The 12,608-nt window shown below is 43.7% G+C and overlaps 1 protein-coding gene across 1 annotated transcript; it reads left to right on the forward strand.

Annotated features, from left to right (window-relative positions):
- On the forward strand, positions 1-10,745 carry LOC130113187 (germ cell-specific gene 1-like protein). The gene is made up of 5 exons (XM_056280738.1): positions 1-289; positions 2,300-2,347; positions 5,843-5,995; positions 8,980-9,091; positions 10,311-10,745. Exons 1-5 carry the CDS (start codon positions 1-3, stop codon positions 10,603-10,605), a joined length of 897 nt encoding a protein of 298 aa, XP_056136713.1. The 3' UTR covers positions 10,606-10,745.
- Positions 10,746-12,608: the final 1,863 nt, after the last annotated feature.

Raw genomic sequence — 12,608 nt, forward strand, 5'->3', positions numbered from 1 at the left:
ATGAAGACGACTCGCAAGTGCAGAGCACTCTTCTCGGTGGGTTTGAATTTTTTCGCTCTCTTTTTTTCTGTAACAGCGTTCATTACAACTTATTGGTGCGTCGGTACTCAGAGAGTCCCCAAGCCAAAGTGCAGCAAGCTCCGGACGCACCAGTGCATTGATTACGGAGTGAACGAAACGGACCCCAATAAAGTGGTTTACAGCTGGGAGACCGGGGACGACAGGTTCTTGTTCCGGCAGTTCCACACCGGCATCTGGTTTTCATGTGAGGAAAACATTCACGACGAAAGTAAGAGAATCAGCTGTGTGTGTGTGTGTGTGTGTGTGTGTGTGTGTGTGTGTGTGTGTGTGTGTGTGTGTGTGTGTGTGTGTGAGAGAGAGAGAGAGAGAGTTCATTTGCATCCAACACAGACAAATAAGCACAAGAAGCTGCGTCAAATACTGTTTTAATTGCCAATGTTACCACTTACAGGCCTGCTTGATCACAGTTTTTAAGCATAATTCCGTTCCTTTTGACGAGATCGCAGAAACCCACAAACACTTGTCTACTTTCGATTTGATAAACTTGATCTGTCATATTTTCTACCAATATCACAATTCCCTTCATAATCACAATTAACGTAGAATACACTCAGCCCATATCTGGAGTGATCTACACTTCACACACACATACACACACGCACTCACACGCGCGCGCGCACACACACACACACACGCACACACACACACAAACCTAACCTCCACTTTAGAAAGTCTGTTTCTTTGATTCCCTTAATTTGTCCTAACGAACCCCCACTTTTGAACTTTTTGTCTCAGGTGAACCAGCCAGGGATTAGGTCAGTTCCTGAAGTTGCAGGGAAGGACTTTTTGTTTTGTTTTTGCAGTCATGAAAAGAGTCAGGGAAATGACCTTTTCTGCTACTGGTGGTCTACTAGTCATAGGAGAGGGGAAACCACTGAGGCGAACTGGCTTGTCATGCCTGGCATGATCAGCATCCCGCTGTGCTGTTATATTTGAGCTCACATCCACGGCTGCAGAGAATCTGTGTTTCTAAGAACTGCTTGGTCAGTGCTGAATATTGTCTTCAGCTAAAGCGAAGTAATACCAGGTTGAAAGCTGCTGTGTTTGACTGCACTGACCGTGTTAAGCTGTGTTTAAAATAGTTTGTTTACATTATAGCACCTATGTCACAGTAGATGTGCATTGAGAGATGGGTGTGAGTTGTGCATTACATGGGTTGGCGTCATGGCTGATTTTCACATATAGTCAAAGGTGCAATGCTACCAGGCTGACAAACTGAGCAGTTCTGGTGTAACACTTGTTGCATCCATCTGCTGAAGTAGGCCATCAACAAAACAACCAGTAATTGTGAGATGTCAGCTTTAGATCTTGATGATGTTCAAAAACACAAATCAAGCGACACGCAGAGAGATTACAGCAGGGTGAATTGCCAGGCTATCTCTGTCTCATCAAGTGGCTGCCTGTGACCGTACGGCGCGGGTGGGGAGGGACAGCTTGAGTTAATAAGGATTATGTAACAGGGGAGTTGATGAGTTTTTCCTCAAAACAGCTGTTGCCACCCTCCTTCTACCTGATTAAAGTGTTCTATTTACGACAAATCCAACGACACTCGACAGATGACAGAAGGAATGAATCACGTCTGCAAGGAAAGGACCGGGAGGCTGTATGTTAGGGGTCGTTTGTTTCAATTTTGTCTCGATAAAGTGACATGATGTCCCCTGAGATGTCACAGTGCATTTAGGGCCTGGCAGGCATGACTCTTCTTATCTTTCCAGTATCTCTCTAGTTGGAGGTTATCTGAGTTCTATGCAGCACATGCAACCCGAAGGGTCCATGCACAGCCTCATTGAGAAACCAGTCTGCTGTTGGTGTTCCCCCCAAACATCTGAACTGTTAGGGTTAGTCCTGTGAATTCAGAGGAGTGGAAATCACGCGTTCTCTCCTACCTGAGATCAGACACACCATCACCGAAACTGGGAACTGGGTACAGATTTGAAAGTTGGGAAGGAAGGCCGGGTATAAAGCCCATGTGTATGATGATAGTCTGGCTCTAAAAGCATTGGTTAATCTCTGGCACTTTAAGCTCTTTGGACCTCATGCTGATGTGTTAATACCAAGCTAGTTCCATCTAACCTTTTGAACCAAGCAGATTTCCTCTTTCTGAGCGAGGCACACTGACTTCCAAATTAACTGTGCTATGTAAAAAAAAAAAAGAAGCAGGAATAAATAGTGTAATGTGTCAGGTTATGACATTATTTTTTATTTCCTACTGCACCAGGTGAGAAATGCAGAAGCTTCATTGATTTGGCCCCTGCATCAGAGAAAGGTGGGTAATCACTTCATCCAATATACAGATGAGAGTTGTAGTTCCTGTAGTAACTTCTACAATCGTGCATCACATGTCACTACTGTGTATGCATTTGGTTAAGAGAGGCTATCAGGGGTGTCTGGGTCACTTAGCAGTCTATTCCGTTGCCTGCTAACACGGGGATCCCGGTTCGAATCTCTGTGTTACCTCCAGCTTGGTCGGGCGTCCCTGCAGACACAATTGGCTGTGTCTGCGGGTGGGAGGCCAGATGTGGGTATGTGTCCTGGTCACTGCACTAGCGCCTCCTCTGGTCGGTGGGGGCACCTGATCGGGAGGGAGGGGGAACTGGGGGGAATAGCGTGATCCTCTCACGAGCTATGTCCCCCTGGCTAAACTCCTCACTGTCAGGTGAAAAGAAACGGCTGGTGACTCCACATATATCGGAGGAGGCATGTGGTAGTCTGCAGCCCTCCCCGGATTAGCAGAGGGGGTGGAGCAGCAACTGGAATAGCTCGGAAGAGTGGGGTAATTGGCTGGATACATTTGGGGAGAAAAAGTGGGGGGGGGGGACGAAAAACTGAGAGAGGCTATCAAGGAATTATGCTCTCTCCTAAAAGGGAATTTATACCTAAATAATCAAATGAAAGCCATTCAGCAATGAATATCATCTGCAAAAACCCATATGTTGATGTTATTAGTGTTGACAACTTGGACAATATATGCCAAACACAATGTTATCATGCTTGTGAACAATACAAGATTTCCTTCAAGTATACTTACTAATGAAAGAACGTATATTTATGAATGAAAGAAGACAGGGGTTAGACTTGGATAGAGAGGGCTGGGGTACTCCATGTCACTAAGGCTTAAATGGGTCAGCACTTCTCTTTTTAAGTACAGTGAAAACAAGTAATCGCTCCATTTTTACTTTGGTGCTTCAAATATTCTAGCTCTTGCACTAAAGGATTCTGGATTTGAAAGATCCTTATATGAAGCCATAACTTCTGCAGGGATGGAGCGATATAAAGCACTGAAGCATTTCCAATGGGGTAGATAAAATCACACCTGAAAGAAGAAATGCACAATGCACCTTATTTCTCTTGTTCTCTCTTCCTCTCTCTCTAAAAAAGAAACCCTCCAACCTATTACCAAGTGTACGTGAGCCTGTTGTAGGAATAGTTGTAAGTTGTGTTTTTATGTCAGACTCAATCATCGCCTCACAGCCTCACACTCCTTTAACATGCATTTATCACATGAAGTGTCTCTCATTCACAGCTCTGCTGGTGAGCTACCTTGAATTGTAGACGGTTAGACGGTTAGCAGTAGACGGTTATTGCCTTTAAATGAAGAAAGTGAGTCCTCAAGGCTTGGTCGTTGTTGTTGTTGTTGTTGGGCTGCTGCAGGCTTGTCGACATATCACATCCTGTGGGAGAGAAGCTCGTTAAAATGTTGAGGCCCGTCCTCCTCTGAAATGAATAACGACAGTGATAGCTTACAGAATGCTTTTGTTTCCAGAGCTAAAATGATTCTCATGTGTATGGCCATGGGGAACAGACTCTCAGTTTTTCTGAATACTCTTCCCTTATCTAACAGCGCTATCTAGTGCTAACTATCTTGCTCTCATTAGTGCTGGGCAATATGGAAAACCTTATCATGATAATCACAGGGGATTTTACACAATACTAGTAAAAATCGTGATATCTACTTACATATGCAAGAAAACCGTATTTAAAAATCTAACTAAGGTGCATCGCATTGGGGTGGTGTAGGGGTCCAGGTGGCATAGCGGTCTACTCCATTGCCTACCAACATGGAGATCGCTGGTTCAAATCCCTGTGTTACCTCCAGTTTGGTCTGGCATCCCTACAGACACAGTTGGCTCTGTCTGAGGGTGGGAAGCCGGATGTGGGTAAGTGTCCTGGTTGCTGCACTAGCACCTCCTCTGGTTGATCGGGAAGTCTGTTCGAGGACTGGGGGGAATAGCGTGATACTCCCACGCACTACGTCCCCTTGGTGAAACTCCTCACTGTCAGGTGAAAAGAAGCGGCTGGCAACCCCACATGTATCACAGGAAGCATGTGGTAGTCTGCAGCCCTCCCTGGCTCAGCAGAGGGGGTGGAGTAGCAACCGGGACAACTCAAAAGAGGGGTGTAATTGGCCAGATACAATTGGGGAGAAAAAGGAGGAAAAGTCCCAAAAAAAAGTGCATTACATTGATCTGTTGGGCAATGTGATGTGAAGTAAAATGACAAATCAAAACTAGTTTTCAAATGTTATTGCCTGAAAAAATTTCAGACCTCAATTTGTGAGACATTTTAGGTTATATATATATTCTCATTACCATCAATTAAGACTACAAAATTATGTATCACAGTATGTTAATATCCAAATTTCATCCTGCTACAATTATCATTGAAAGATGATAAACCATAATTTTGAATTATAGGCCAGCCCTTGTTATCACATTTAACTCATCATTTCAGTCAATTTGTACTACAATATCTTCATAACATATATGATGCAGTAGATGTAAAACATACGTTCATTGCATCAGGAAGTGATCCTGTGTGTTATGAGTTATGTTATGAGGAGGTTTATTATGCTCTTCATATGAACACATATGAACACATCTGCAATACCATTTTTATCAAGTCTGCCACCGTAATTTTGTCGTTTTCAGATCAAAATGTAAACTTTCCGGTGGTGAAACCAGGAACGAGAAATTGAGGTAGCAGCAATGTTCACCTCCTGACAGTGAAGTATCAGGATGGATTGATAGCGAGGGAGGATGAGAGTTGAGTTAGGAGAAGATGTAATTTCAGATCTGTGATGTTGCCAAATGTAACATTTGGCCTGATTCACTGAAAAGCTCAATTAGATTTGGAGAAGGCTCTCGCTGGAGAGTAGTGATGCTGTGATGAATTGTGGGCCCTCTGACAAGATGTGGCCCTCCCCCAACCACAATAAATCTAATTTGGAAATCCATCATAATACTTGTCTAAAGGGCCCCTTATTACGCTCCCGGTGCCTCATGAAAGTTGTTCCCTGCTGGAGAGGTTCAACACCAATCACTTTTGAAATATTGTTCCTCTCAGATTATCTGTTAATTTACTTATCAGACACCAGTTGCTGACTCAGGAACCATGGAGATGTCACATTGACCCTAGAAATTTGCAGAAAATATGACAGTGCAAATTTTGGAAATGAAATTCAACAAATGATTCAGAATTAGATAGACATACCGTCCCATGCACAATCAGCTATTCATAATGAATAAAACAGCTGCATACCTCTGGAGGCAAATATCAATGTACAGCTTAGCGATACATGCAGATGTCAGCTTATTTGTTAAAGCTATTTATGTGCATGGGTGTCTAGTCTGGTGCACATGTGTATAAAATGTTATGTCGTTGATATCCCTTCACTTATTTGGTAACATTTCTATGAGGACCCTAACATATTCAGGTATCAGGATCTCAAACTAATGACCTGAAATGGGACTTCATGTTGCAGGGATTCTGTGGCTGTCTTTGGTCTCTGAGATGTTATACATCATTCTTCTGGTGGTGGGTTTCAGCCTCATGTGTTTAGAGCTGGTCCACTCCAGCAATGTCATCGATGGACTCAAGCTCAACGCCTTTGCTGCCGTCTTCACCGTGCTCTCAGGTAAAAAGATTTTGGTAAGCTATTAGTTAAAATTGTTTGAGAATTTGCTAATTATAGGAGTAAGGTATGCACACTAAATTGCTCCCAAAAGTTATTTTATTCTGCAGCTTTTGGGAGCAATTTAGTGTGCAGACCTTACGCCTTCATTCTAGTTTTGCTATTTTTGTCTTGCACCTCAATATTTTATGGATCTGTGCATACTTAGTTCCTCTTCTGAATTTACTAATTGTACCCATGGACATGCAATATGTAAATGTTGCTCTTTTTGAGACTCAAAACTTCATTCCACTCTGCCATACAAGATTAGTCAGACTAAAACAATCTTTGAAATCCATTTCAAATGACAGGTTTGTGACAAATGAATGCTATCACCCCATACACCATGCATAAAAAAAACCTGTTTTTGGATCTTTGTTTCAAAGTGCCATCACAAGAAAGGAAATCCCAAGCCATCCTTAGCGAATATCTGATGCATCGGGGAAGTGGGCAGAGATAAGGAAACTAAGGTCATTTGCCTTCAAAATACAATTTACTCAGTCTTTCTGGCTGAAAAATGAATACTTTCACCAGGCACAGAGTATTTCATGGCGGATTTACACTCACTGGCCACTTTATTAGGTACACCTTGCTAGTACCGGGTTGGACCCCCTTTTGCCTTCAGAACTGCCTTAATCCTTCGTGGCATAGATTCAACAAGGTACTGGAAACATTCCTCAGAGAGTTTGGTCCATATTGACATGATAGCATCACGCAGTTGCTGCAGATTTGTCGGCTGCACATCCATGATGCGAATCTCCTGGTCCACCACATCCCAAAGGTGCTCTATTGGATTGAGATCTGGTGACTGTGGAGGCCATTTGAGTACAGTGAACTCATTGTCATGTTCAAGAAACCAGTCTGAGATGATTCAAGCTTTATGACATGGCGTGTTATCCTGCTGGAAGTAGCCATCAGAAGATGGGAACACTGTGGTCATAAAGGGATGGACATGGTCAGCAACAATACTCAGGTAGGCTGTGGCGTTGACACGATGCTCAATTGGTACTAAGGGGCCCAAAGTGTGCCAAGAAAATATCCCCCACACCATTACACCACCACCACCAGCCTGAACCGTTGATACAAGGCAGGATGGATCCATGCTTTCATGTTGTTGACGCCAAATTCTGACCCTACCATCCGAATGTCGCAGCAGAAATCGAGACTCATCAGACCAGGCAACTTTTTTCCAATCTTCTATTGTCCAATTTTGGTGAGCCTGTGCGAATTGTAGCCTCAGTTTCCTGTTCTTAGCTGACAGGAGTGGCACCCGGTGTGGTCTTCTGCTGCTGTAGCCCATCTGCCTCAAGGTTCGACGTGTTGTGCGTTCAGAGATGCTCTTCTGCATACCTCGGTTGTAATGAGTGGTTATTTGAGTTACTGTTGCCTTTCTATCAGCTCGAACCAGTCTGGCCATTCTCCTCTGACCTCTGGCATCAACAAGGCATTTTCGCCCACAGAACTGCCGCTCACTGGATATTTTCTCTTTTTCGGACCATTCTCTGTAAACCCTAGAGATGGTTGTGCGTGAAAATCCCAGTAGATCAGCAGTTTCTGAAATACTCAGACCAGCCCGTCCGGCACCAACAACCATGCCACGTTCAAAGTCACTTAAATCACCTTTCTTCCCCATTCTGATGCTCGGTTTGAACTGCAGCAGATCGTTTTGACCATGTCTACATGCCTAAATGCATTGAGTTGCTGCCATGTGATTGGCTGATTAGAAATTTGCGTTAACGAGCAGTTGGACAGGTGTGCCTAATAAAGTGGCCGGTGAGTGTATATAACAGCTTAGAAAAACTGAAACTAACTGAATTTAAAATGCCCAACTGTAATGAAAAACAACTGGACTTACAGAGAAGCAATATGTTGACTAAATGCTGTTTAGTGTACTGGAGTGGTGGACAGGAAGCACAGTTATAATAACAGACTTAAAATGGTTTCAGTTTTGAAAATATTGGCCAAAATAACCCATAGAGCCATTTCAGGTTGAGCAAGGACAACTGATTCAGACAGAGGTTGTAAAAGCTAGAAAGAGTGCTATCACATCATTACCGTGATATGTGTGTAAGTGTATGAATGAATTAATGAATGATATTTATTTTGAACATGTAAATAAGCAGGCTATAACATGCAGATAAGCCATTGACAATAAACTGAAGTGATCAACAAGTCCACGCATCACCCCAGCGGAAAAAAAAAATCTCCGTATGCATCAGATTATTTGTTACATGTTCAAAAAGGAGTAGGAGGAAGTATACATTTGAGTATCTGTTTAGTTTCACTACATTACTCTGTTTGTGCCGGGGGACCCAATCCCCCCAGCACAAACAGAGCAATATAATGTACGCCGTTAAGTGCCAGGAGGCTTGCCGTGACTTGTACATTGGGGAAACTAAACAGACGCTGGCCAAGGGGATGGCACAACACATAAGAGCTAACAAGTCAGGCCAGGACTCCACAGTCTACACCCATCTACAGACCAGTGGCCACTCTTTCAAGGATGAGGATATGCACATCCTTGATAAGGAGGAACGTTGGTTTGAATGGGGTGTCTGAGAGGCAATCTATGTTAAGAGGGATTGACCATCCCTGAAACGGGGAGGGGGGGCTAAGAGTACATCTGTCGCCATCTTACAATGCTGTGATTGCAAACATTCCCAAATTCTCTGTGAATAATACACATGGCCATTATAACTGTAGTTAATGGCCCATATTTGCATATGAATCTGATCGTTGGTTTCGGTCGTTATGCCACTGTATTGTTTATAAGGGTGGGGATACCTGCAGTTAGCTGAGACCGAAGAGGTCACTTAGATGAGTGATGAAACATATCTGTCAATAAACGTTGTTTACAGATGAACTGATTCAACTGACTTTGAAATACATAACAGTAGGTGATAGATTGCTATAACGCAAGCTAACTAATGGTGTCCATGTGGTTGCAGGTCTCTTGGGCATGGTAGCTCACATGATGTACACGCAGGTCTTCCAGGTCACCGTCAGTCTTGGCCCGCCTGACTGGAGGCCGTACAACTGGGATTACGGCTGGTCATTCTGGTATGATGCCTGGCCTCCTTGTAACAGAACTCAAAAGCAACCACATTTCCTTATGGGGAATAAAATTAGGGGACACATGGGGCTTTCCTTTCTCATGTATCAGCAGCAAATAGTCCGTTCTGCCTCTGTGCTCTCACCTTGGCCCACCATCACTGTGTAATGAAAAAGCCCAAAGCTCTCATGTTACCATGAGATTAGACTGTGGTGTTTTAATCCTCAATACAAGTGATTGCAATTACATAAGAAGATAATATTTCACTCTGTCACAATATGTGCAGTATGCCGAAAATTCATTTCCAAGACTAAACAAATTTTGACCTTTTTCTGAGCATTAACCAAGCTGAGTAAGAAGTACATGGGATGATGATATTATTGTCTGAGCTCACATGTGACCTGGCATACTTTGGAGGGACTTAAAGTGATTGACACTAATCTCTACAAAGCTGCCACTTTTACCGAGTCAAAATATTGACAGAAAAATGTCAGAAGGCAAATGGGATTCCTTCCTTGCTCTGGTGCTTACTATTTCTTTCTTTTTTTATTACAAAACTAAATGTTTAACCCTTGATGAAATGGGCAGCACGGTGGTCCAGTGGTTAGCACTGTTGCCTCACAGCAAGAAGGTCCTGGGTTCGAATCCCAGGCCACCCCAGGTCCTTTCTGTGTGGAGTTTGCATGTTCTCCCCGTGTCTGTGGGTTTCCTCCAGGTGCTCCGGTTTCCTCCAACCATCCAAAAGACATGTATGTTAGGGTTAATACTCCTGTCTGTGCCCCTGGGCAAAGCAATGGAAAGAAGAACTGGAGTTGGTCCCCGAGCTCTGCAGCTGCCCATTGCTCCTATACAATCTTACTACTACTACTTTCGGCTGCTCCCATTAGGGGTCGCCACAGCGGATCATCCGTTTCCATTTCTTCCTGTCTTCTGCATCTTCCTCTGTGACACAAGCCACCTGCATGTCTTCCCTCACCACATCCATAAACCTCCTCTGGCAGCTCCATATTCAGCATCCTTCTCCCAATATACCCAGCATCCCTCCTCCACGCATGTCCAATCTGCTCCTATACAATAGGATGGGTTAAATGCAGAGGATGAATTTAGTTGTATGCTTGCTTACAATGACGAATAAAACATCTTTCTTTCTTAAATTGACTCTAGAGAATCATCTTGAATACTGAGTCATTAACTGCTTTTCTCATTTCTTGCTCTCTTGTCTCTCAGCATGGCCTGGGCATCATTCACCTGTTGTATGGGTGCATCAGTCACCACTCTTAACTCCTACACAAAGACCGTCATCGAGTTCAGACACAAACGGAAAACCTTTGAGCAGAGCATCCGAGAGGAGCATGCACGGGAAGCTTTCGGATATTTCCACGAATGCTCTGTGCCATCGATATCCAAGTCTGTGGAGATTTATGCTGGCCAGACCCCTAAAAGCAGCAGGAGAACACCCATTCCTGCTGGCTCCCTGGACCTGAGTGACATTCAGGGATCCTTAGGTGAAGAGCAGTGCTGAATAGGACAAGATCAGAGGGACTTGACGTTGGAAATCTCTGCTGCTCATCTGTGACCCGACTTTGGGTTGGGATGAATGCATCAAGGGATTTCAGTCCACATCAGCAGCTCCGTCTGATGCAGTTCGGTGCTGCCTTAAATGAAGTGAGGAAACCACTGTGTTGCAACATTGGTTCTCATGGAGCTGCCATACGGTTATAGCTGGACAGTCCAAACAACTGCGAGCTGGAAGAGTGAACTCACTCGGATCTTAGGGAAGGCTAGAAAATATGAAGGCATTCCCTCTGCGTAACTTACTGAGATGCAAAGAATTTAAACAGATGTTGTAAGTGTGCCCCTATAAATGTAAAGAAAGGGTGTTTTATATGCCTTATTGAAAATGTAAATTACTGATTCAAATACAATGCAAATTACAGTACCTTTCCAAGGATAGGGTAATAATAATGACTATATTTATGTACTGCAAAATGAAAAGGCAACTACTTGCAGTGTTTTCTGTGCCTACATGTACCATACTTTCATAGATAAACGAAACCTTGTAAATATTTTGTGGAGGGTAGGTGTGAAGTATTTTTGTACATGAAATGGCTGCTAAGAATCATGTTAGTTTCCCTTTGAACGACGATAATGACTTAGAGGGATAGTTGGGAATTTTTGAAGTCTGTTCCTGTTGATGTTTCAACTCCAATGTCACCAATTGGTAGATTTAATTTTCACATTCATCTTTCCTTTCATTCATACAACTACATTGCAACGCAAGTCTCATTCAGTTAAAAAAAAAAAGGCAGCCCACAATTCACCTTAAACCAAGATAATGTGATGGCAGTTTATCATGGCCAATTCAAGTGGTTATTTCAAAATGTTTAAGTTGTTTTATTCCTAAATCCCTTGGTGTTTGCTGGATGAATGATCTTTGCTGGCCAAGGTGGAGTGGACTGTCTAAACCCTGTCCTCTCTGTCTCTCTTGAAGGAAAATATTGGTAATGGTATGATCATGATGGCATGGGACATCCTGGACAGTAGATGCACAAAGAGAGACATTTTTTATATCCGTCCTTATCGATCATCTCTCTCAAATGTGGGTTGTAAGTGTTGAACTAAAACTGCTGTTTTCATGTGTGCATCTCCTGCAACACAACCTCACAACCAATGCCAGCAAGTGTCATTCCACCACACATGACAGCGAATGTAGGTCAAGCAGACATTTTGAAATAACCACTTGAATTTGCTAGGACTGGCGTCTGGGTAGCGTAGTGGTCTATTTCATTGGCTACCAACACAGGGATCGCTGGTTCGAATCCCCGTGTTACCTCCGGCTTGGTCGGGCGTCCCTACAGATACAATTGGCCGTGTCTGCGGGTGGGAAGCCGGATGTGGATATGTGTCCTGGTCACTGCACTAGCGCCTCCTGTGGTTGGTCAGGGCACCTGTTTGGGGGGGAGGGGGAACTGGGAGGAATAGCGTGATCCTCCCACGCGCTACATCCCCCTGGTGAAACGCCTCACTGTCAGGTGAAAAGAAGCGGCTGGCGACTCCACATGTATTGGAGCACACATGTGGTAGTCTGCAGCCCTCCCCGGATCGGCAGACGGGGTGGAGCAGCAACCGGGATGGCTCGGAAGAGTGGGGTAATTGGCCAAGTACAATTGGGGAGAAAAGGGGGAAAATCCAAAAAAAAACAAAGAACTTGCTGGGACGGTTGTAGCATTATGTTGGCTTTGAGTAATCGATGAAGTGTTTGAACCTATTATGAATGACCTGTTGTCCCTGTGGACTTGCATTGCCATGTACCTGGCTAATGCAGGATGAATGAATGTGAAAATGAAATCGACCAATCAACACCAGTGGTGGGAAGAAAATTGGAATAGACTCAACAAACTCCCAACTATCCCGTTAAACATCTTACTGTAACTGTTGCTGTCTCACAAAAAGTGTAAATGGGCACTGACAACCTCAATTACAACTCACCTCAGAAAGCTTAGCTTTTAGTAATGGTTCATAGTG

The sequence above is a fragment of the Lampris incognitus genome, chromosome 5 (assembly GCF_029633865.1).
Source record: "Lampris incognitus isolate fLamInc1 chromosome 5, fLamInc1.hap2, whole genome shotgun sequence".
Taxonomy (NCBI): Eukaryota; Metazoa; Chordata; class Actinopteri; order Lampriformes; family Lampridae; genus Lampris; species Lampris incognitus.

Coding starts and splice junctions, on each gene's coding strand:
- LOC130113187 (XM_056280738.1), top strand. CDS start 1: ATGAAGACGACTCGCAAGTGCAGAGCACTCTTCTCGGTGGGTTTGAAT. Junction 2,348..5,842: donor GGCCCCTGCATCAGAGAAAG/GTGGGTAATCAC, acceptor TTCATGTTGCAG/GGATTCTGTGGCTGTCTTTG. Junction 5,996..8,979: donor CGTCTTCACCGTGCTCTCAG/GTAAAAAGATTT, acceptor ATGTGGTTGCAG/GTCTCTTGGGCATGGTAGCT.